Genomic DNA, 22,082 nt, shown 5'->3' with positions numbered 1-22,082 from the left:
GTGTTGGCATGGTCCTCTGCTGTGTACCTTTTTTTGCAGTGAAAATTTTCAACACCTTGTATAACCTATTCATACCTTGCTTCAGCTAAATGAAATGATGCAAATGAAGGCCTTTTAATAATGGGGACGAGGCGAAAGTAATAGCAGATGAAAGGGAGGACATCGCACCAACACGAAATGTACAAGACACACTCAACTTGAGTGGCAAGGGTCCATAATATAAACCCAGATCCTTTAGTCTCGGGGCACCTTTAATCCTGGCGAGCATGATGTCTCCTCGCATCCCAAATTTCCTACTTCATCCCCCTTACAGGAGCTTTGGTCATCCTAGATATCCGTGTCATTACCCCCGCAGATCCTCATTCTGTGCGATTCAACCAACCGACTAATCTTCAGTGGCTGCCAGCCCTTAATTTGAAACGCGTTCAGCGCACGCGTTCGAAAGTGTCTCTCTCTCCAGCGACACTCGGAGGTCCTCGATCAAACTTGATGTGAAGAAATTTAACAAGGCGGTTGTCTGTTGGAACTGAATGAGACTCGTCTTTGCGTCTTTGTCGGCGAGTCTGCCGTGATATTCTGGCTGGCCTTTTCAGCTCTGTCTCACGTCGTTTTCGACAGATGGCCGTTGCGCTCTCGCGGAATATCCCTCCGTCATCCCTTTGGGTTTCAGAGCTTCAAAATCCAGTGGCAGACGAGGCTAATGAGGGCATGTTGTGATGGCGTTTTGGGCAAGCTTAGCTGCATAGTCGGGTTCGTTTGTTTGTGTGCGTTTCGAGAATACCCTTATGCATTTATGACCGAAAAAGACCAATGCTGACGAGTTCTTGTACTATCTCCTGTAGGAATCACTTCACGACGTGACAATCTCGATGTCATTTACAACAAACTCCGCGAACAGGAAACTAAATGTGAGATTGAAAAGTAGACTTTACTGAAGTAGCCAGTCTAGGATGTTCTTAAGCATGCTACTTTTGGCAGCAACATACACGCATCAGTTCGTTTTTGTCGTGATACTATGGGGTTTCAAATTGATTTGGGCTTCCATGGGGACAGCGATGCGGTAAGATACAAGCCAAGTGACGCAATTCACGCGAAGGACCGGCCGCCCCTTGACACGAATAGCGCGGCTGCCGCGCGCGCAGGGGACATTCAGTAAAATGAAATATTTACATCCAGCGGTAGATATTACGTCCCGGATGGTTGAAGGTGTCGACACAACGACCGCACCAGTTTCTTTATACGTGTACTGGGGACGAGGATGGGGAAAGGAGTCCGTGCGTAACTGCGAGCAAGCCTATGTCCAACCGGGCGCAAACACCGATCATCCCCAGCGCCTCCGACGTGTCACCCCGCCGACGACAAATTGGAATTTAAGTGAGAACCTTCAAATTGGAACTCGAAAACCGTAGAGCCTTGATGGCAGCAGCGTTGCTCGTTAGACAAATTGGATGTTCAGTGTTGTCACCAGCTTGTCTCTTTGTACCGAGTTGGGGGTTAACCCTCCGCCAGTTTGTTTGTTTTAAGTGCAATTTATAAAAAAATGTCTTGGAGTGATTACGTTGCTTCTGTGTGGGGAAAGACTACCCTATAAGAAGCCGCACCAGACATTGCTTGAACTTCATATTATCAGTTTTTGCCTGGCAGCTTGCAAATCACAAAATATAAATGTGAACAAAAAGGAAAAGACGTCTCTCTGGTTGTCTCTTGCTTGATACTGAAATCCTTAGCCTTCCTCTGAGAGCAAAGCCCTCTTGTACCTTTCCTGGACCAATTTTTTTATTTATGTTGGGTTGTCGGGGTTTAGGGACTGGTTATTTTGTTTATCGCGGTTACTAAAGACAAATTGCTGCTCTGGCGCAATTTTCATAATCGATGATGGAGTTGTAAACTTGAATGAACTCGAAAAATAAATGGCCGGAAAATAAAGGCTACGGCCCAACTCAGCAACTAAACCCAAAAAATGAAGAAAAAGAAAATTACAAGTCACTGTATGATGTTATTGTAATAACTAAATAAAAAAAACAGTCGCGAAATCCATTAAGTCATGCGCCTTTTCCTGACTTAATTACGAGGATCTTGACATGAGAGCGGTATTTACTATTACGGTCGTTAGTGTCACGAGAAGGTCTGAAATTTCATACCTGTGACTTTCCAATTAGGTTGGAAAATGAATTGGATTGTTAGATTAGCTCAGTATCATCCTTGGCATAGACATAGCGCAACGAAAGATTCAAAAAGGTGCATTGATTACTAGATTCCATGCTGACAAATGATCTTTAACTTTCTGATATTCTCATCAAGAACAGTCTGGTTATTTCGCATGCCTGATAATTATGCGGATGAGTTTAAAGGGTACCAAATCGGCGGGATTACAGTTTAGATAACAGATTAGAGTTCGCTTACTACAGAAATGTGCTCAGCTGGGGAAATGGGGAAATATTTGCTAAGTAGTTTCTGGCCAAAAAGCCGAGTTGATTATTTTCCGCATTCGTTTATTTTCTCTTGTGATCAGCAACTATCAAACTAATACGAGTTTTATAGACTGATCCGATTTGACGCTCTAACACCGCACTTACAGGCACATTCGTCAGCTTGAATAGCGCAAGCTTTTGATAAATCGCGACTCGCTATTGGTTGAAAAGGCATGTGACGCGCGCATGTCACCTGTCTACAAGCGTTGTGCCACGGCAGTAATGACTTGTAGTTCTAATTGTCGGATTACTCAATATGAAGCGCCAAGTGATAGGAAAAAGCCCGTCTTTTTATGTTTTGAAGCACGTTGCGTAAATGTAAGCCAGTTCATCACGGGCTACAGACGAAGCGAATGCAAAAGCGTTCCAGTTACGCAAATGTTTGTTCTGACGTCACAAATTCGCGTTCGTTTTAGCTTTCGCGCGAGGTATGGACCGGCCTTACTAATTGCAAATATTTACAGTCTTCGTTTTGAAATATAATCATAAAACAAAGTAAACCTTAAAGTATTACCGCGAAGTATATGCTTGACAAGCTATAGCATTACCCATACCAGCAGAAATAACATTAACATTTCGTTCTTTTTTTTTAATATCAGCATACCATAGTTATGATTAGTTTTCCGCTCACAACTTTGCTTTCAAGTCCCAAATGGGAACTCATGTAATTAGTCGGATCACTGAGAACGCTTTATAAGTCGATGCTTCTCCATTTCTGCTGACGTACTGTTATTTCACTTATGCCGTTCTGCTAGAAGGCCTCGCTTGTAAGCCATTTACTGAAGACTTTGGTCTAGGCGTGGAGTCTAGCACCTAATGTGTGCGGTAAAAGAAACATACAGTCTAGTTGGTCCTGCACTGTGAAGGCGCCTTTCCATATATGCGTATGCGCATCAACACTTGCACCAAGCATTGTTTATCAGTCAAAATCTCTCCCGGAGAGATTTTGACTGCCAAACGCAACCCACACGTGTGTTTACTATAATGGTGTTATACTAATGTCCGTAAAAAAGAAACGCACGAACGCATCGTGTACGCAACACACCCAAAAACGTACATGTGGAAAAACGCCATCATGCTGAGAACTTTGCTTCTCATTTTTTTTTGCGGGGGGGATACGTCGTCATATTGTTGACTCTGAATCTATTATCATACCAACCGTCTATAATTATTAATCATCTTCTGCATGTTATACAGTGCATAATGATCTACCAGCAGAATTTGGAGAGGTTAAACTAGATGCCGTGTTTCCTGGAGTCCACGGCCATGTCAATCTCTATCGGGGACGTGCACATACGAAATGCCTCACACCTTTTAGGAATGTGGATTTTTTTCAGAGTAGGCCTACATTTTGCTTTGATGTTCATTTTGTCTTCCAGTTTTAGATGTGCTATCCTTTTTGTGCCCAGATAATTTAAGCTCTTGCCTCGCGAATTGTTGATGTTGTTCACAGGATGAAAATGAAGTGGGGTATGCAGGGCTGTAGTTATGAGGTGGCCATTGATGAGTGCGTGTAAGGGATGTGAGAGGGGATATTGGCATTATTCAAGCAGGTGCAGTGGAGGGTATTTGCGTTAGGTTTGTAGACGGTCGGCCTGAGATTTATGGTAGAAATTTGATTTTCTCGAGGCACTTTGATTCTACAGACGGAGCGACCTGTTTGGTTTTTCTTTGTTTCTTTTCGTCAGTATTTAGAAAATTGAAGACCTATGACATGATTTTTTTTCCATTTTGTAGAGTTTTTCTCTTTCTGGTCATAAATCATCCTGTTCAGAACAAAGACAGGTTATTTATGGCCAAGACGTCCTCACTGATGGATAATTGAAGCTGAACCCGACAGCATTACCCTCCCCATTTTCCTCGGAAAAAAAAACAAAAAACCTGTCGCTGTTAATTTCAGTCGCTGAAAACCGAAGAGATATATCTGTGTCGACTTCCTGTTCATTTTAACGATCTGCGTGCTGAGCTAACACACCGGTCTAATGCATTTCTAATGGCGCCCGATCCATTAATTTTTTTCTGTGAGCCCTGCTGAGAAAATTTTTAAAAGACAAAATAAATAAACCGTGAATATGGGCTAACCAGTCATCACGCGTGTGGAGTGATAACATTGGACATGGACTAAAATTAACACGCTGTGAAAGCCGCAGTTCCAGGTTTTGGTGCAGTCAAGGATAATGATTGATGGCGTCATGCGCAAATTGCTGTGCAGTCTCTTTCGGGAAAGTGTTGCTGCGTGCTGCAGCGACTGGAGGAGAGACTACTATCACTACACGTAGCAGCAGTAGACCCGTTAGCCCGCGGCTGAGTAGAGAGTTTACGTTCGTTCTCCTATGGAGCTATTGGTAACTCCACGGTTCTCCAATCACTGGCCCAGCCAGTACATTTAGGTGGAAGACGATGCGTACATAGTGCAGGTCGGTGATGTGGAAGTTGAAAGTCATTCTCCTCGATAAAAGCCCTTCGCTTGATCGCAGTCGTGTTAGCGTAGAGCAAGGCGTCACATGCACAAAAAATCGGCCAGCCGAGAAGCGTTTAAAACCTCAGCTTCAATATTTTGGAGTTTAATTTCCCGAGGGGCATCCGAGTGTAGGAGCAGGGTTGGGCCGGACTCTGTAGTCATGAGAGAAGAATCGGTACATTGCTGCGTATTTTCTTTTTTGGCCATGCTGTCTGGTCTGAGACGTCATTAATCAGAGGGATTTGGTCGCAGATATAACCAACCCGGGGGGTGGTCCGACCTTACTGATGCTTTGAGGTATCCATCGGGCCGTGTCTGGCCAGTCTAGTGTCATGTCCAGCCGCTCTGCAGTCTGCGAGGACACTGTGGTGGCCAACTGCTGCGCACCGCGCCTGGTCCGCTGGCTACGAGGCTCGCTGCCGGTGCTGCTGTGGACCGGGTACCTCCTGATAGGTGCGGCCATCTTCCAGGCTGTCGAGCACCCAGAGGCCGAGCTGCGCCGGGAGATACAGGCCAACCTGACGGAGACCACCAATCGTTCCATCATCCGGCTTTTCAAGGATCTCCTGGACAATAAGACAGACACCATGAACTCCACCGACAAGGAGAGGATGCTGACTGATCTGCTGACGATTCTGAAGATAAGGTCCTATGACAACACGGAAAACCTAACCCACTGGGACTTTGTGAACTCTGCGCTCTTCTGCATGACAGTGGTATCAACTATTGGTAAGACCAAGGCTTGAAACCTCAGTGAATCCATTGGGGGGTCCCAGGTTGACAGGAGTTTCCAGAGGTGAATCGAAATTAGGTGAATCAAGAGCCTCTTTTGCGGAGGTAAACTTAAGGGGGAACGTGGGATGAAACGGGCGCATTAGGAGCTGAGAATCTCAGTGACTCCCAGTTTGAAGTAGTATTTCCAATCTGCACCTCACGATTCTGTGTGCCACCAACAAATTCAAGGATTTACAGAAAAATCACGGGCTAAACGCCGAGCTCAAAGTGTACAACCCGTACAATTCCTCCGCCATTAATTCGTTCTCTGCTGGGTGAAAGCAACAGTAGAAAATGCACTGTGGCGTGTGACAGAGAGGGTGAGGAACCCAAAGGCCGAAATAGCGACCGAAGCTACTCAGGAACTCATTCTTTCATTTCATTGTTGAACTGATTGTTAGAATCAGTTTACAACGTAGCTGCTAAACTGCTTTTCGGCAAGAAAGGTCGAGAGGCCTGATATAGCAGTCACGACATGGACTTTTAACGTGTTAATCGGTCTAAGAATTGCGCTAATATAACCTTACCGTTTGCGTATTCTTACCGTACATGGTGTTCCCCAAGGCCTTTAAGGCCTTTAGGTTGTAAAGGCTAAGTAAATTTTCAATGAAGAAATGTTTGAAAGAAAAACTAAACTGAATCAGACAGATTGTTTTATCGGGAAGAAAACGGGGGACACCATCAATTTTACGCGGAGAAAAGCAGTAATGCCTGTTTTGACATTTGTCTACCTTCCGAAATGTGCCCGTAAGACGAAAGCCCACGGACAACGCCGACCATCCTCATATTTGAACGGCCTTCGTCCGCCCCGTACATTGCGGTAAAGTCTCGCCGCAGGTCGCGGCATGGCAAGCTGGTCAAACACAGCAAGCTTTTGAGCTGTCACAAGTCCGGCTCTGCTTCAAACGATTACCTGTCATCTCCTCCCTCCCTCCGGCTTGTCATTGGCTCAGGCATTCGATCTATTTGCCCCAAAAGGAAAAACATAATAAATACATGTATTTTTTTAAAAATCGATGACATTAGAGACGGACTGTAAACTATCACGTAGGACGATAAACCCTGGCTATTTACTTCCATTTTCAAAAAGACAAGACGGAGCTTCTTTGTAATGCCCTTTATTTCCAGGCCTTCCTAAACAAATTGTAAATGTGGCTTGTGTTCTATAAACAGTTGAGCAACAAATTTTTCTCCACTCTGCAAGTACCTGAAATACCTTGGCGTTCAGAAATTGAACCCAAAGTCGAGAGCTGATTATGGGCAATATGTAACGCGTGACCTAATATAGTGTGGATCGACACGAATGTGTTGCCAAAGAACTGCAGACATCAATTGAACGCACATAGCCCCGTAATGTAGCTGTGGTTAAGTTACCGTGAAATGGATTGTCGAATGGAGATTTCGTGTGCTCCCTCTCTCTTACTGGGAACGAACTATGGACCGCGGCAGCGACTACTCGACCAAGCTGTCTAGCTTTTGAAGGGGGTATATTCCCGCGTTGCCTAGCCATCGGCCGCTGCTATAATGCGCAGGCCGATCGCGTGAAAATGACAGGTTCGTTAGCCTGACGCGACGTGCTGAAGTAGGCCTCTTTCCGTGCATGTGTATCTGTCGTACAGGCAATGAGGACACCGTCCGCCGTTTTAATTGGTGCGTTTCTTCTGTGATGACTATCAACAGTTTTGTGATGTGAAAACCGAGAGCATCCACCTCGACATTTTCTACGAGCAGAATGATTGAAGTCTATAATTGTCGTCCTTTATCATGTTTTGTTTGTATATTATTTCCATATAGCCGTCTGCAAATACTGTCATTGAAATCGATTCCGCACTGGAAAACCCCAATTAACCTGTTATAAGTGGACGCCAGCACATGTATCTTGAAGTTTTATATTGATCGCATTGAGGGTGTATTTGGCAACAACATGCAAATGTTAAAACCACATTTTCCTTGACGCCAGATTCAGTGCACGAAATTTGTCGTCGGCAAGAAAAAAGGTTGTCTCGCTTCATTGAAAATAAATGCGAAAAGCTGCAGTGGCAAGTTACCAAACGCATTCCGAATCGGACGTGTACAGATTTACAGACAGATATAAATTGTACATGTACGGCTTACGAAGTGTACGTGACATAAACTGCGGCACATCATCGTATCACAACTGCCGAAGTGTGGCTCCACATTTTGGATCTTTCTGCTCTCTTGTTTTCCATGGACCGTAAAAGGTTTCAATTTATCTTGCTATTTATTGGACCCTCACTGGGTCATTAGATGTTTGCCATACTAAGCACTTACCCGTGTCTCTTTAAGGCGCTTTGCCACACTAACCACTTACCCGTGTCTCTTTAAGGCGCTTTGAAATATTAACCACTCTCTACAAGGCGCCTTTCCATAGATATGTTTTTGGGGTGCGTTGTGTACGCGATGCGTTCCTGCATTTCACTTTCATGGACACCAAAATCGACCCCATTAGCCCTAACAGTCCTCTAACAGGTGAAGGATTGAGGAGTGTTAGGATTAGTATAACAGACGTGTGCATTGCGTTCAGCCGTCAATATCGCCCCAGGAGCGATTTTACGGATACGCAACACTTGGCGCAAGTGTTGATGTGCAGATTGCTTATTGAGAAGAGATTCCTCTTTTCAGAGTCGCTCGTCAAAACTGAAAAGATCACCGAAATCGCTATGAACAAAATGTAATTTTACGTTCTGTTTTCAAATGATTTTCTCGCTATTCATGATCGTGGAAACAGAATGTGACAACGAAATTTCAGCCACAGTTTGTCGTAACAACAATGTTTGCAGACAACTTTTCACCAAAGCCCGTGGTTTTAGCCAAATAGTCCAAACGAAAATATTGGATTATTTTCGCTCTATCAGCTTATTTGACATGGCGATACGATTTCGATCAGGTTTATAATCCTATTCTGATTTCCATCAAAGTGAGCAATAAAACGCCATTTCTCTGTCTCGTATTATGTGTGTGCAAGCCGTTTTTCTCGTAAACTACATAGGCCTACAGGCTTCATCGGTTAATGACAGAAACACGCGCGTCTCTTCTGCAAGCTTTCCTGTCGTCGCTTTTAGACGTATCGATCAACCTTTGCCATATTTAGTCGTCCTTAAAACTAAGTTTACTTAATCAATTATGCAAATGTTACAGGGCAGAGGAACCGCTATATTGCATTTCGTTCCAGCGGTCAAGATGGAAGGTTGTTTTCATTTGATGCGCAAAGCCTGAACAGTATATGTATGAACATAACGTAACATTTGTAAGGTGCACGAGTGTGCCTGATTTGGTGTGACGTGCTGAATGCGTAAAGGGGCGCATGCGCCTCTATCTCTCTTTTCTGGCAGCTGCGCGCGCATGCTGAGTTGCATAGGATAGGAGTTCAAATTCTTAGCGGGATCAAATTTAAAACCATTTGATCTGTCTAATGTCTATTCTACGAATTCGTCACATGTCTCTTTATAATCAACTTGGGGCACCTAATCTTAAAGCCAAGTATACGCCCCTACTTTCTTAAGCTCCTCCCACTGGCTTGTAACAATCTGAATGATGACAAAGATTTTCTTTTCATTTACTACGTTTTCGATCTTTTTTTTCTAATCACTTTACACGTTTCTTCTGCCAATAAACCCCAGACATATGTCTAATTCTGTGCATCATCCGCCATTTCACAACCTCGAATCATTCAAATCCTTTCTCCGGTTGCGCCTGCTTACGTTTTGTTCTTTTACCACTCTCGGCCTCCGTCATTTCATGTCACAATTAATGTCAACCGCCTGCACATTTGCTCGCAAACGTTTTGAAAGGGAAATAAAATGATCGCAGGGTCACAACTTGTCGTTGGTTGGGTGACTGGCTCACTCTGTCTCACTCAACCCTCAGTCGAGTACCTTAAGCTGACAATTATGTGTATTGTTCAGGGCAGCACTCTCCCGATGGCAAGCCTTTTGATGTCCGTATATATCCCATCCTTCATTCGTGAGGGATTTGTACATGTATGTTTGTAGTGGGTCCACGTCGAGACCATAATGTAATCCCGCGTGCACCATGCGCAGCAACACCAAGCATGCATGCACACCGTGCGCCTCGGCAGAGTTTGTAAATAGACCTGTCATAGCAAACTTGACATGACGCTGATTGGGAGTCTGTTCCAACTAAGTTGTGCCATCCAACAAACCGCTCGGCCTTTGAGAAGTAAATGATTTCTGAGCTGGCACGACCGTAAAATATTTGCCCTTCATCCAGATGACGCATTTTTGTTAACTGTGCTGCGTCGGTTAGGCAAACAGCCGTTTGAGTGCGCCATGAACTCATTGAGCAATGAACACGTGGCACTGTCCGTAATAATTCACAACAAAATGGTTTTTTGTTACCTTTACAATGAATTAAAACCTGTATTTTCTCGAGCTTTGTGGTTTGCGTTTGTTCCTGCAGAGAGATTGACACGAGAACACTGTGTGTGTGTTTTTCCCCACAGTCCTCAAACACCACTAACCGTCGGCAAACAAAAAAGGTGTGGAGTTCCAACATTTCGAAACGTCAAGCGAGAACGGATAACTATTGACTTTTTTGCGACTATAGTGTCCAGTTTAAGTTGTAAGAAAAGTTGTCGAGTGGCGTTGATTTCCTTCCAACATGACAGACAATCGACGCACATGCGACTGATTGCTGTATACCTACTGGTCAATCGTCATACAAAGCTAAGCATAATTGTATAAGAATCATGGAATCGCATCTCATTCTGTGTCCAGAATAACGTCGCCAAAAATCCTCAAGATGAGTCGGATGTTGATGTTGCTGGGTCCTGGCCTTGAACACGCTGCGTTTGCCAGTTACTTTGGGTGGAAACCCCTCTTTGTCATGTCAAAACGTCAAAAATTTATCATTTCCTGATAACGGTGGATCATAATTTTAAGAGATCAATGCCAAAACATGCAACCAACTGCCCTATTAGCTTAAAAACATAACCTGAACAAGTCAAACGAAAATGTTTTAATGTAGAACTAGTTGGTTTGTTATTTTATCTGGAATGTGGACAATCTTGACGGGTAAACTGGCGTAACGAGCGCTTAGTTCGCTCCAATCGAACCGTCGAACACTCAGCCGGCAGGCGGGAGTTTTAGGTATTAATGTGCAAGGTAGGCTGGCTGAGCCCTAATTACGTAAGTAAGTGGCGTCCAAGAGACGGGCATGTTCTTAATGCCGTCACATACGGGGCAAGATCGTGCGACACCGTAAGCCCGCCACCACTGGATTGGTTAATGATAAACACAGATCTCAAAGCTCCACTGCGGAACAAATAGAGAAACAAAACTCGGCAAACGAAAGGACGCTGTCATTTGACTGCATTGTCATTATCTCATCAATTAACAAAGGAGATCAGACGATTGTTCATTACAGACATTATAACCACAATATCCTTTCGTCCTTCATGTTGATCCATCGTGTCGACGTGAGGGTAGACTCCATTAATGATAATTAGATCTTTCGAGGTAACATGCTCAGAATATAATGAAACTGCACTGATTGGGCTCAGTGTTGCACGTACATGCACGTTATCATTTGTGTCATTCAAGTGGACAGTGAAGATTTGTTACTCGTTATGGATGTATACATGTATTTTCACCTTTCTTTTCGTGAATGCTAACCAAAAAAAAAATAGGTTTGAACGACAATTTGGCAAGTGTTTATCGGTTAAAAATTCAATATCGACAAAATCATGTAGACCTTTACCCATTATTAAGCTCTTGCAAGGTGACGGATGCTTAATCATGAGCTATGGGTTGAGATTTTACAAACTTTATCAAGCCTTTCATTATTCAGACCTTCCTTGATCAAATCTGAAATAAACGCTCACGATTCTTTTCGTTTGAATCTTCTTTAGCATTGCAGGAAATAACAATGAGTTGCTTTGATATCTCATTTGCCGAGAAGACCTTGCTATTTTTTCTTTATTGGTATGACCGGCAATCGCCCGGACCCATTATTCAGCGGACAGATATTCCCCTCATTTCCGATGATGCGTTATTTATGATCTCTGTTTGTCTCAGACACTGACAGGATTCCGAGTTGCTTTGATTACTTCACCCTTCTCATGTTTCCCAGATCTCCCGCGAGAGATGGCTCGCTGTAAATTATCTAAAATGACATTATAAATCACGTGGAATCTCCAAGCAATTCCAGTCCACGCACGACGTGGCCCGTCGCGTTCGGTGGGGCGACGCGTCGCCACCGAACGCCGTGGTTGCCATACATAGCTAAATCGTGAACGGCCGGAGCCGTGGTCTTATAGTCTGTTCTCAATAAACGAAGCCCCCTAAGAAATTGTCTTCACGCACAAGTTCGGTCTCGCCTCCAAGTGGAATGTGTTGGGGGGGGCGGGTTGAGCACTCGTTCTCACGTGGTGCTTCGCATAATCAGTATCAAAGCCTTCGAAGGTGTTCTTCTATACCAAATTAAAAGCTTGGCACGAAATACACAAAAAAGATGACGATATCGAAAAAAGGTGCGCTGCATTGAGTTGGATTCCGGCCCCTTCTCTTTATAAGGGTCAAATACAAGATTTTACTCTGAGTAGAAACACGGGCAAAAAGGTGATAACCTGCAATGTAAGATCCTTCAGTTATCAACTCTTAAGGGTCTTACCCGTGCACCTCATTTACTGATAACACTGGAGACAGACTGGTCATAGGTCGATATGCACTGAACGTGTCTATATGAATGTCCTTGCACGACCACCTATAATTTTACGGCTCATTCGGGCCGTGGTAAGCTAAACAGCCACTCAGCGGCGATTCAGTTGTTATTGATCGTGACAATATTTTTGAACCTTAACGGGGTGGGGACCAGTGACATTAGTATAGAGTGTACCGAAGCGAATACGTCACGCGCACAATTACTGTGTAAAAGGCATCAGCGCGAGAGCCAGCGCGTGAACCAACGCGCGCGCATACTCCGTTCGCTTGTACTGCACATTCTGGTTCACTGTGACGTCACACTTCGGTATTCTGTGCGGCTCAAGTATATTTTTAAGGAAGGTTTGTGACTCCATTGTATTTTGTTCTGTAGGTTATGGGTACTTGTCACCTCAGACACAGCTGGGAAGAGGTCTGTGCATCCTTTACGCTCTCGTCGGTATTCCACTGAATATCATCGTCATGGCATCGGCTGGTAAGGCTTTAGCGCGGGGTAGTCGGTCCGCCAATGGCTGGCTGAAACGAGCCTTCGGCAGGTGCGCTTTCTGGAGGAAGAAAGTGGGGCCCCAGACGGGCGGCTCGATCCCGCCTAGGACCCAGTCGAAGGGGGAAGGGGAAAGAAGCTCAAGGGGCCGCACGCACCTACGCACTCTGTCATACAGCAGTGAGTTCACAGACTGGGGTCATCGGGACTTGTCGTCGTCGACCGTAGAACCGGCCAGGACGCACCGGGACGGTGAAGGGGACGATGGTCGGTCCTGCACGGCACCTACAGACGTCGACGCCTCGGCTGACGCCCTACATGAAGAGGACTCCCCGGCCTGGGTGTTTGTGTTCCTGGTACTGTTGTACACCTGTGTGTTCGCGGTCCTCATGAAACTCAGCCAACCGACTTGGACCGTGCTGGACGGGTTCTACTTCATCATCATCACCATCACCACCATCGGATTTGGGGACCTGGTCACCACGAGAAATGACCCGGACGTGAATCAGCTAAGCTACTACTTCGTCGGCTGTCTGTCCATCGTCATTCCCGTCCTAGGGATGATCTTGCTGTCGGCGGGCATCTCCATCGTCATCAGCCAGTTTGGCAAGAAGACCAAGGAGATCAAGCAGGTGCTCTGTGGTAGCTCCAAAACACAGAGATAAATTACTCGAAGTGGCGGTCGCTGCCTGACTGTACACTCAACCACACCCGGGAAACAAGTCCGATATGCGGAACCATGTGGAAGGAAAATCGCCCTCCCGGATCTTTCTGGAGCCCATAAAACACAAGTGTTTTTGGAGCTCTTCTGAGCTTTCTTATGAAATATTCTCGGAAAAAAAACCTGCCCCAGTCTCTTAGAAACAAACTCTCCAGAGTAAGAGGGATCGTTATGACAGTAAGAAAACAAAACATAAGAAAGGAGTACGCACTGTCTTGTTTGACAATATTGCGGGATGTCAAACTGAAAAGTCATCAACGGTAGACCAGACAGAGAGGCGATTTATAAGCGGTATCAATCATTTCACCGGCTCGCAGCCCGGTGAGCAAGTATACGACTTGACCGTTGCGGGCAAGACTCACCAGGGGAGTCAAGACATTATCTCCCCACGCTATAACTTCCATTGGCCGTGACTAATGGCAGTTCGCCGAGGCTTTGTAATAAAAACAAGAAAATTGACATTTTAAAGGGGCTTCTGAATATGGAAAGTTCGCCTTAGATAGGGATGCAAGGGTCGTCGAGCTGCAGAGCCCTGCAAAACCTGCGGCAAAGTGCTTCTTAATCTTGTATAGATCATAACTATTTTGAACTCTAACGAAACCGTCAGGAATACTTTGGAAATACAAGGATGTTCCTTTATCTTTTTGAGAAATTGCGTCATGTAGAACATGTGTTATCAAAATTCATTCATGAAATTGCTGTAAATAATCAAAATGGTTCCACTTTTTGATCTATGTTTCCGATAGTATTTGTTCTTATTTGAACTGCCACCCAGACGTCACTGTACTCAAGTGCTAAAAGTAGATTCCAAGGGAGATGCCTATCCTATATAAATGAACTGGAAGACCGATGTGCTCACATTAAGCCCGAGCGTAATGAGCTGTTGATACTCTGCGGTGTTTGGGCGGGAAATGTGGAACCAAAATGTTGACATTTCTGAGGCTTTTGAGACTCTGACGTTACACAATGTACATAAATACATATTTTAATGTACATTAAAAGGTTGTGACTATTTCCATTTTGCTCAGTTTCAGTCATAAAGATTGTACACAAATTTCATTAATATTACTATTGTGAGTTATGTTATTTCTTCCTCTTTTTATTCTAGTTGTTCAAACTAAATTCAAAGAGAACTGTCAAATACCTTTATTTAATGTACTTGTCTTCCCATTTCTTTCTCAATGGATTTTATTATCTTCGAATGGATTCACAATATTGTCATTGTTCACCCCATGCCACTTACAACAGAAAAAAAACTAAAAATCAACCAACCATCTCGGAAAACAGACTGAAAGTTATCAGTAACCGATTTTTCTGCTTCCTATACAGTGAGAACACAGATGGTCTTCATGGTCTTGGTACGTAGTCGGCAGGCTTAATTATTACACACACACTGATGTCAGATTACTCGTATTGGGCTAACATCCGCTTTCCCCCGGGGCATTTTCAGAAGCGTCACCGGTACATCTGGTGAGGTTGCAGGCTGGACTCAACGTGGCTACAACTAGATCACAGCAAGACGCCAGGGATCTTGATCACATCATCACGAGTCGCAGAGTCCGTTTTAATTTGTTGATCATGAGCATGAACCCCCCCAGGTATCAACTTTCAATCCCGTGAAAAAATCCGGTGACGTTTCTTGTATTTTTGGTAGTCTCGACAGCGTCGGGTTTGTACCTTTTTTTGTTCAAGTTCTTCGTCCATTCATTCAAACCCCTTTGTTAACGTGGAGAACATTCACCGTGATAATGACTGCCCTAATGCTTAAATTACAATTAAATTACAGCTAGACCGATGGGCGAAGATTTATGTGCTGTGCCCTTACATATATTATTTTTGTTATTATGAACGTCTAATTTTTTATGTCATTTTCAACGCATTAATACAATTCAAACTCGACAATCATTTAAAAAGGTGGGCACATCTGATTGGCACAGGGCACCACTGGATCTCTCACGAAACTTGATTATACAGAATAAACTACATTTTATCAACACGAATTCAGTTTACACAAGACATTGAATTTCCATCGACATATCTCAGTATTTTAATACCGAGTTTTAAGTTTCCAGCTTTCACTTCGATTGGAAACGTTTATTCCATGTTACTTTTCAATCATTTACTTTTGGTGATTCATATGAAATGGAGGCCTGAACATTATAAAGATGATCCTCTTGGTGACCGAAATACCTTGACTATTGCGATTCACAATATTGCGCGCGCCTCCAAGAATTTGCAACGCGTTGACAAATCACAGTGCGTGGAATCTGTCGACCCTTTCCAAACGCACATTGGGTCGACAGATTTCGCGCACCGTGATTGGTCAGCGCGTTGCAAACTCTTGCAGGCGCACTAGTGTAAAACGCCTGTATGATCAACACAGAAAATAAATATGCTGACGGGATATGAACACGTTGAATCTAAAGGTTGGGATTTGACTCGCTGCCCTTGCGAGATTACCACTGCCTTTTCCATTTTTAACAAATAGATTTTTATTAATATTTGTAGTAAACAGCCAAAACTGTTCACAAGAACGGAGGATACGCACTGTCGAAGACAGGACTGCCTGAAAAGGTTCCGTCTGTTACTCCTTCGTTGAAAAAGAATGTTTACAAACCATGCGGTGATCTTACCAACTGTTTTTCCCGCATACCGGGTAGCTGCGGCAGAGCTGTGGTCTGTTGATATAGAGAGCGCCCTCACCGTGGGCACTGTGGGTAATATAGACTGTACCGGCAATGCTGAGGATGGAATCACGAGGGATAGTAGGCGTTTTTCATTTTGTAACGACACGAATTAGGCATCCTGTGTCAGTGACTTTTGCGCAGTGACGTCAGCTGTAGCTTGACCACGGAGCTCTGAAAGTGCCATTCGACTTGTAGACTTGACCAAGTCGGGATCCTCTGTGACATTTGTCGGCGTTACTTGCTTCGCGCCCGCTTGTGTCTACTTATTACTGTGAGTTGCTGACGGGAGCTACAAATGCTGACATGGGACACAGTTGTACAAAAAGGGCTATCAAATGAGGGCGCCGTATAAGGGTTATATGCGAACTGCCGAGCGCGACGGACGTGTACTGTATATAGGCTGAAGGGATGGCTGACTGGGAAGAGCAAAGTAAGTCCGACTTGATTCAAGTCTGTTCGATTTGTTGAGATCTACACCAAACTGCCCCCCCCCCCAAATTATATGAGGGTGTCGTCTCCCTTTGATAAATTGTCACAGAACGTGCCTGTATATTCTATGATAAAATGTTTCGGGATCTTATGGGTCAGTTGGCACTGCAAGAGCTCCGTACCTGACAACCAATAACAGTCCGCTTGCTTTCTGGAATTTTGCATGATATTGATTATTTGTCCTGGTTTAAGGGTTGGTAAGTTCGAGATTCCTGGGGCCTGGATTCACGTCGGGCTGGAGGGAATCTTGCTCATTAATTTGTTTTTTGGTCTTGTATGTGTTCTTTTTTTCTCTTTGAGGCCGAGTGAGGCAAGTTGGAGCGTATGTCGAGGACGAAGCGCCAGCAGAGACTGCGTCAGTGGTAACCGCTGGAAAAGATCCCGAAATGTGGTCAGCCCGCGAAGCAGCTACCCCTGACACATTGCTCGGTGACAACAAGAAATCGCCAGAAACCTGAACGGTGGGCTCCGTCTCCAGTTTGCCGCGAAGATTTCCGGTAGATGCCCTGAACAGAGGAGAACCTTCTACAATTGAATGGCGTCTAGGGACGTGACCGTGTAGGTCAAGGGATTTCCCGAATGTGTCTTCCGCAGACCGGTACCGCGGGATAGTGGCAGCTTTCTTCTGACTGAAATAAGGCAGCGAGTGTCGCTTGATGGAGCGGCTCACAGCGGCCGAAGAGACTCGGCGGAGTGGGTGGTATGTACCCTCGCTGAGGGTCTGCCTGAATTCGGAGAACTCAAAGGCGGCGTTGGTCGTTGGGAGCGCGAGGGGCTCCGAGGCCGTCGGCTCAAATTTGATTTCTGGGTGGGATAGGGTTCGGTTGACTTTCGGCACTTGCAGGGCGTCTTGAAGTGCTCCGATACTGTGTCGATGTCTCTTGGAAAGGCCCGATGACGTCATCGGCGTTCGGCCCACCGCGTCAAAGGCCATGGTAGGGTGGGATCGATACGGCAAGAGTCCCTGTCTCCGATTGATGGCCCTAACGCTGGAGTCTGTATCGTGAGGGTGGGTACCAGACGGGTGCAAGGCAGCCACGTTATCGAAGCTCCAGGGCGAGTCCGAGAATTCGGGAACCCTGACGTGTCCCCCGCGCCAGTACAGGGCGTCGTCCAGAGATGTCCCGTACCCGGCCATGTTGGGGTCTAGCTGGTTTCGACAAGGAGAGGATGTAGTCTGCCAGTCCATTGGAAGTGTGTGGCATCCCGGATGCATTGATGGCATCAGACCTTTAAGGAAGATGTAAACACCCATAAACTCCGTGCATTGCATCGAGACTATGGTGTAGAAATAACACTTTGTGATATTTATTTTGCACGTCTGGCATATAGTCAAGACCGGCTGTATATTGTTTGTGTGAGTGTAACACCGTAGATTATCTCTGAGAAAGGGTTTGTTTTGGTTCCTTTGGTTTCTTTCATAGAAATCATATTCCTGGCCTATGAGCCTCGAGCTGGAACAAGAGGGGGCGCAATTTTCTCCGCAACAGACGCTCCTTTTGTTGGAACTGTACTTCCCTGCATGGGTCACGAACGACTAGGAAACGCACGCGTTACGGTCGCATCGCTACCAAGAATACGAACACTCCCGACCAATATGTCTCTTTTCAACCTATGAGGGGGTGCTTCTGCTCAAGGCGGAATCTTTAAGAATTGAGTTTTTGAAGCTGGAATGATAAATGCTAAGCAAAAAATTGCCCATCAGCCAAAATGGTGCGCGATGTATATTGCTCGTTAGAGCGTTACCTTTGATATCTGTCACGGGCGTAAACTTGCGTGTTTCCTACATGGACCAGCACAACGAGCCGCGGAACCAAACGAGTGAAAACAAAACCGCTTACCTCCAGAGGACATCGATGGAAAGTGTAGTTCGTTGGGTTCAGAGAGCATGAATGCACCTTGCAAGATCCTGTTGAGATAAGCAGACATATCGATGAGCCGTGACACCAAAGGGGTTTGACACTGAAAACCTTAAGTTCGCGACTTGTTTGGCAATGTGATGGAGAGGTCATTTGGAGGTGTGGGGTCGAATATGAGTCAGTTTGGTATCCCAACAGCGCATGCCCAAAATGAAGCGCGTCCGAGGTCATTCGGGAACAGCAGTATGTGCGCGTAAGGTCTGCCCTATCAGTACGGCCATACATTGGCCTGCACGCATGCTTTGTTCTCGAATGACCTTATCTTTTGGAAATACCGAACTGGCACATTCGCAGGGGAGGGGACTTGGAGGGCCGGCAATTTCTGAAGATGTTCACCCAGTGTGTTTTGTCAAAGAATAAAATCTTCTGTGTAAACTTCCAATATCTGAGCGAGGACGCAAGCAGCACAGACTACGAGTTGGGGCGTTGCCCACCCCATTTATTCATGCCACTACGAGTAGAATCCTAACCATACTCACGCGGTGACGTCAGCATCACGGAACGCTTTGGCGAACGGGTTGTTCTGGATCTTCAACTGGGTGATCTGCTCGCTGTGATAGGCTGTCACAGCAATGAACGACGTCTCCCTGAACTCGAAGCGCGCCGGCCGGCCACCAACAGGGGGCAAAGACGCAAGCTCACGGTGTTTCGTAACACTGCCGTCCGTCGGCAGATTGGGATCGGAACACGGTGCCCCTATGCCCCTCACGTTGGCCGGCCAACGCCTCAACTTGCTGATGATGATGCAAGGTGTGTATTTATGCATCGAATGGAGAACAGTCTGTGTGGAAGTTTCACAGAAAAAAGTTTCATCCTCAGTTTTGGTCGGGCAGGAGGAGAGATAAATGTGTACAGAAATTAACCTTGCGGCGGTCAGAGTTAATACACTGGGGATCCAATTTTTTCTAATTACGTAATTAAATTTTTTTCGGCCAAATGGAAAACCATTCTGTTAATTTGTACCTCTGTAGATGCTGAATAGCCTAGTTTAGTCATCTTTAACAAGAGGAACACTGTGCTACATTATCACTGAATTAGTGTTGAGAGCTGCATAAATTTTCCAAAGAATAAAATGGCAACCGGCAAGTTTTGTTTTTCTCCGATTAAAGGACAGGCACAATGACTGACTGATTCAAGTCGCGTCTTTGAATCTAAATTCTCAAATGGCGAGAGTAAAATAATTCAGGTATTATAACTACAAAAACAGATCTTTCATTAAATTTTCTGATCGGCCAAAGATACAACAGAGCTAGTAAATGTCATGCTTGTCCAACGCTCTCGTGATTTTCAGTTTCAACCTGTTTTTTAAACAATGCGACGATTGACTGGTCTCCGACTTGCCACTTACGTTATCCCCTCCACCCTCCTTGTTGTTGGTGATCTTAAGCTTGGCGAAGGACACCCTGTCTTGCATCCAAAAGGCGCCCAGGTTGGGGGAATCGGGGTGTTCGAAGGGCTGGTTACTGGTCTCGGGGTCTGCTTTACCCACGGGCAGCCACTTGCCGTTGATGAACTTGTAGCGTCGACGGTCGCTGGCGTCTAGTTCCATCTGAACGCGGTACATGGCGGTCGCGTCCATGCCTCGTATCGCTGTCACGATGCATGGGAACATTCGCCTGTGGTTAAAGAAAAGAATTGCTTGGGTAATGCTATATTTGGTCACCTCCTCCTTACTGGGGAGAATTGAATCAATCCAGTTCTGGAAATTTCGGCTTTTCCCACCTTTTTATGCTGCTCCATATCTGAAACTTAAAACATTCTCTCAACGCTGCAGTCTTTGAATCTAGCATTGTTAAAAAATAACAAGCAGTATTCGTTGCTTTCATTTCTTGTTTAAATTTAATTACCACAAGGATCTTTCCTTTAAAACGAGAATAAATGGATATTCAAAGAAAACAAAACCACCGAATTTTAAAAAGTCACCGTCGAAAAATAGTTTCATGTTTGCAAAGTTCATCAAAGGCCTAAAAACCTGATAACAGATATGTTATCATCTAGACAAGAAACTCTGTCAGTACACAATTCTTTTTTTTAGGACGCACGATTTTCGGGCACTTATGCAAAAAAAGATTAGCTCCTTTTTAAAAAAACTTTTGTACAAGCAGAACTCACACAAATCTTTCAGTGTTTCCTTATTAAGGTGAGAATATTTACCGCCCAATCCTGTTCACGATCATTTCGGTGCCGCATTTGTTGAACATTTTCCAAAGTCTTGAGTTCTCTAAGGTAACTTGAATGCCGTCCACGCATTGCGAAATAGGCTCGTCTAACAAGAGACCACCTTCGTTAGTTTCCATGACACTTGCCGCCGAGCCGTGTCTCCCCGATAATGGACCCGCGTCTTTGTCGGGTGAATCTCGGACAGGAGCTGGGTGTTCCGTTAGCATGTAGTCGGCACCGAGGAGAAGGCGCATATCTTCGGGGCGTTTGCGGTTCTCTTTGGGAGAAATGCTTCCAACGTCCGGCTCAGAGCCAAAGCTTACGCCCCCTTCGTCTGGGAGCACGCCGGTTGGTCTCTTGATTTTCGGACGGACAGATTGCTGTCCGACAATGCCTAGATTTTCTAGACACTCCGGGAAAGCCCCCGAGGATGACGCGATGGTGGCCTCTGCGTTCTCTGGCTCCTCACTGCCTTTTATCGAGATTTTCCGCAGGAGAGAGGCTGCACGTTGAGCGCTGGAGTCAACCACGGGATCAGAGAGCGTGAATCTGGTGGCAGCGGTGCCATCATCGATGCTGTCCGTCCGCGGAGGCTCTGGCTTGGGCACGGGTGAACAGCTGCTGTCATCATCTCTGACCACTTGCGAGGAACCTGACATCAAAGACTCGATGGAAAATGCCCTCGCCTTCTCCGACAGTTCCATAGCTGCAGTAGCGATTGAGTCAAACACTCCCAGTAAGTACCAACTGAACCCAAAGTCTGAGATGGCTCTTCAACACTGTGCATGCAGTCGGTATGCTGAAAGAGGTCGAGCATACTTGCAGCTTTTATGTCATTTGTCACCATTGCTACCAATGAGGATGCCTCACAACACCATCGGGATATTTTGTACTCCGTCTCTCGAGGACTTTGTCTTAATTATCATGTGCGTGGGACCACACACTAAAGGCGAAAACCTTCATTTCCCATTATGTCGCTTCATCATCATTTGGACCTGGGAAATGAAACCTTATGTCTTCCAACCGAAAAAAGTAACAGGCAACAGTTTTGTTATAATAATGATTGAGGCACGAGATGTTTGGAGGTTAAGCTATAATTTCAAAGAAAAAGAAGTGTGTTGTAAGGACGGTTCCTTTGAGTACAGTTCGAGAGAGACACGATCAGTGATGGTAAAACAAATTGAAAACCACAGAAAAAAAGATAAATAAAATACA

The 22,082-nt window shown here is 45.2% G+C and overlaps 2 protein-coding genes across 2 annotated transcripts; one reads left to right on the top strand and one right to left on the bottom strand.

The window, feature by feature from the left end:
• Positions 1–4,414: 4,414 nt before the first annotated feature.
• On the top strand, positions 4,415–14,761 carry LOC110979856 (potassium channel subfamily K member 18-like). The gene is made up of 2 exons (XM_022235977.2): positions 4,415–5,661; positions 12,781–14,761. Exons 1-2 carry the CDS (start codon positions 5,265–5,267, stop codon positions 13,554–13,556), a joined length of 1,173 nt encoding a protein of 390 aa, XP_022091669.1. The 5' UTR covers positions 4,415–5,264; the 3' UTR covers positions 13,557–14,761.
• LOC110979858 (uncharacterized) lies at positions 14,678–21,586 on the bottom strand. The gene is made up of 5 exons (XM_022235979.2): positions 20,862–21,586; positions 20,056–20,323; positions 19,187–19,488; positions 18,630–18,697; positions 14,678–18,018 (listed from the first exon to the last, which is right to left on the bottom strand). The coding sequence occupies exons 1-5, from the start codon at positions 21,569–21,571 to the stop codon at positions 16,976–16,978; spliced, it is 2,391 nt and encodes a 796-aa protein (XP_022091671.2). The 5' UTR covers positions 21,572–21,586; the 3' UTR covers positions 14,678–16,975.
• Positions 21,587–22,082: the final 496 nt, after the last annotated feature.

This window comes from Acanthaster planci, linkage group LG13, assembly GCF_054643075.1.
Source record: "Acanthaster planci isolate LZ-2023a linkage group LG13, COTS_SCS, whole genome shotgun sequence".
Classification (NCBI taxonomy): domain Eukaryota; kingdom Metazoa; phylum Echinodermata; class Asteroidea; order Valvatida; family Acanthasteridae; genus Acanthaster; species Acanthaster planci.
The sequence above is the reverse complement of the archived record's forward strand: the minus strand, read 5'-3'. Positions and strand labels throughout refer to the sequence as shown.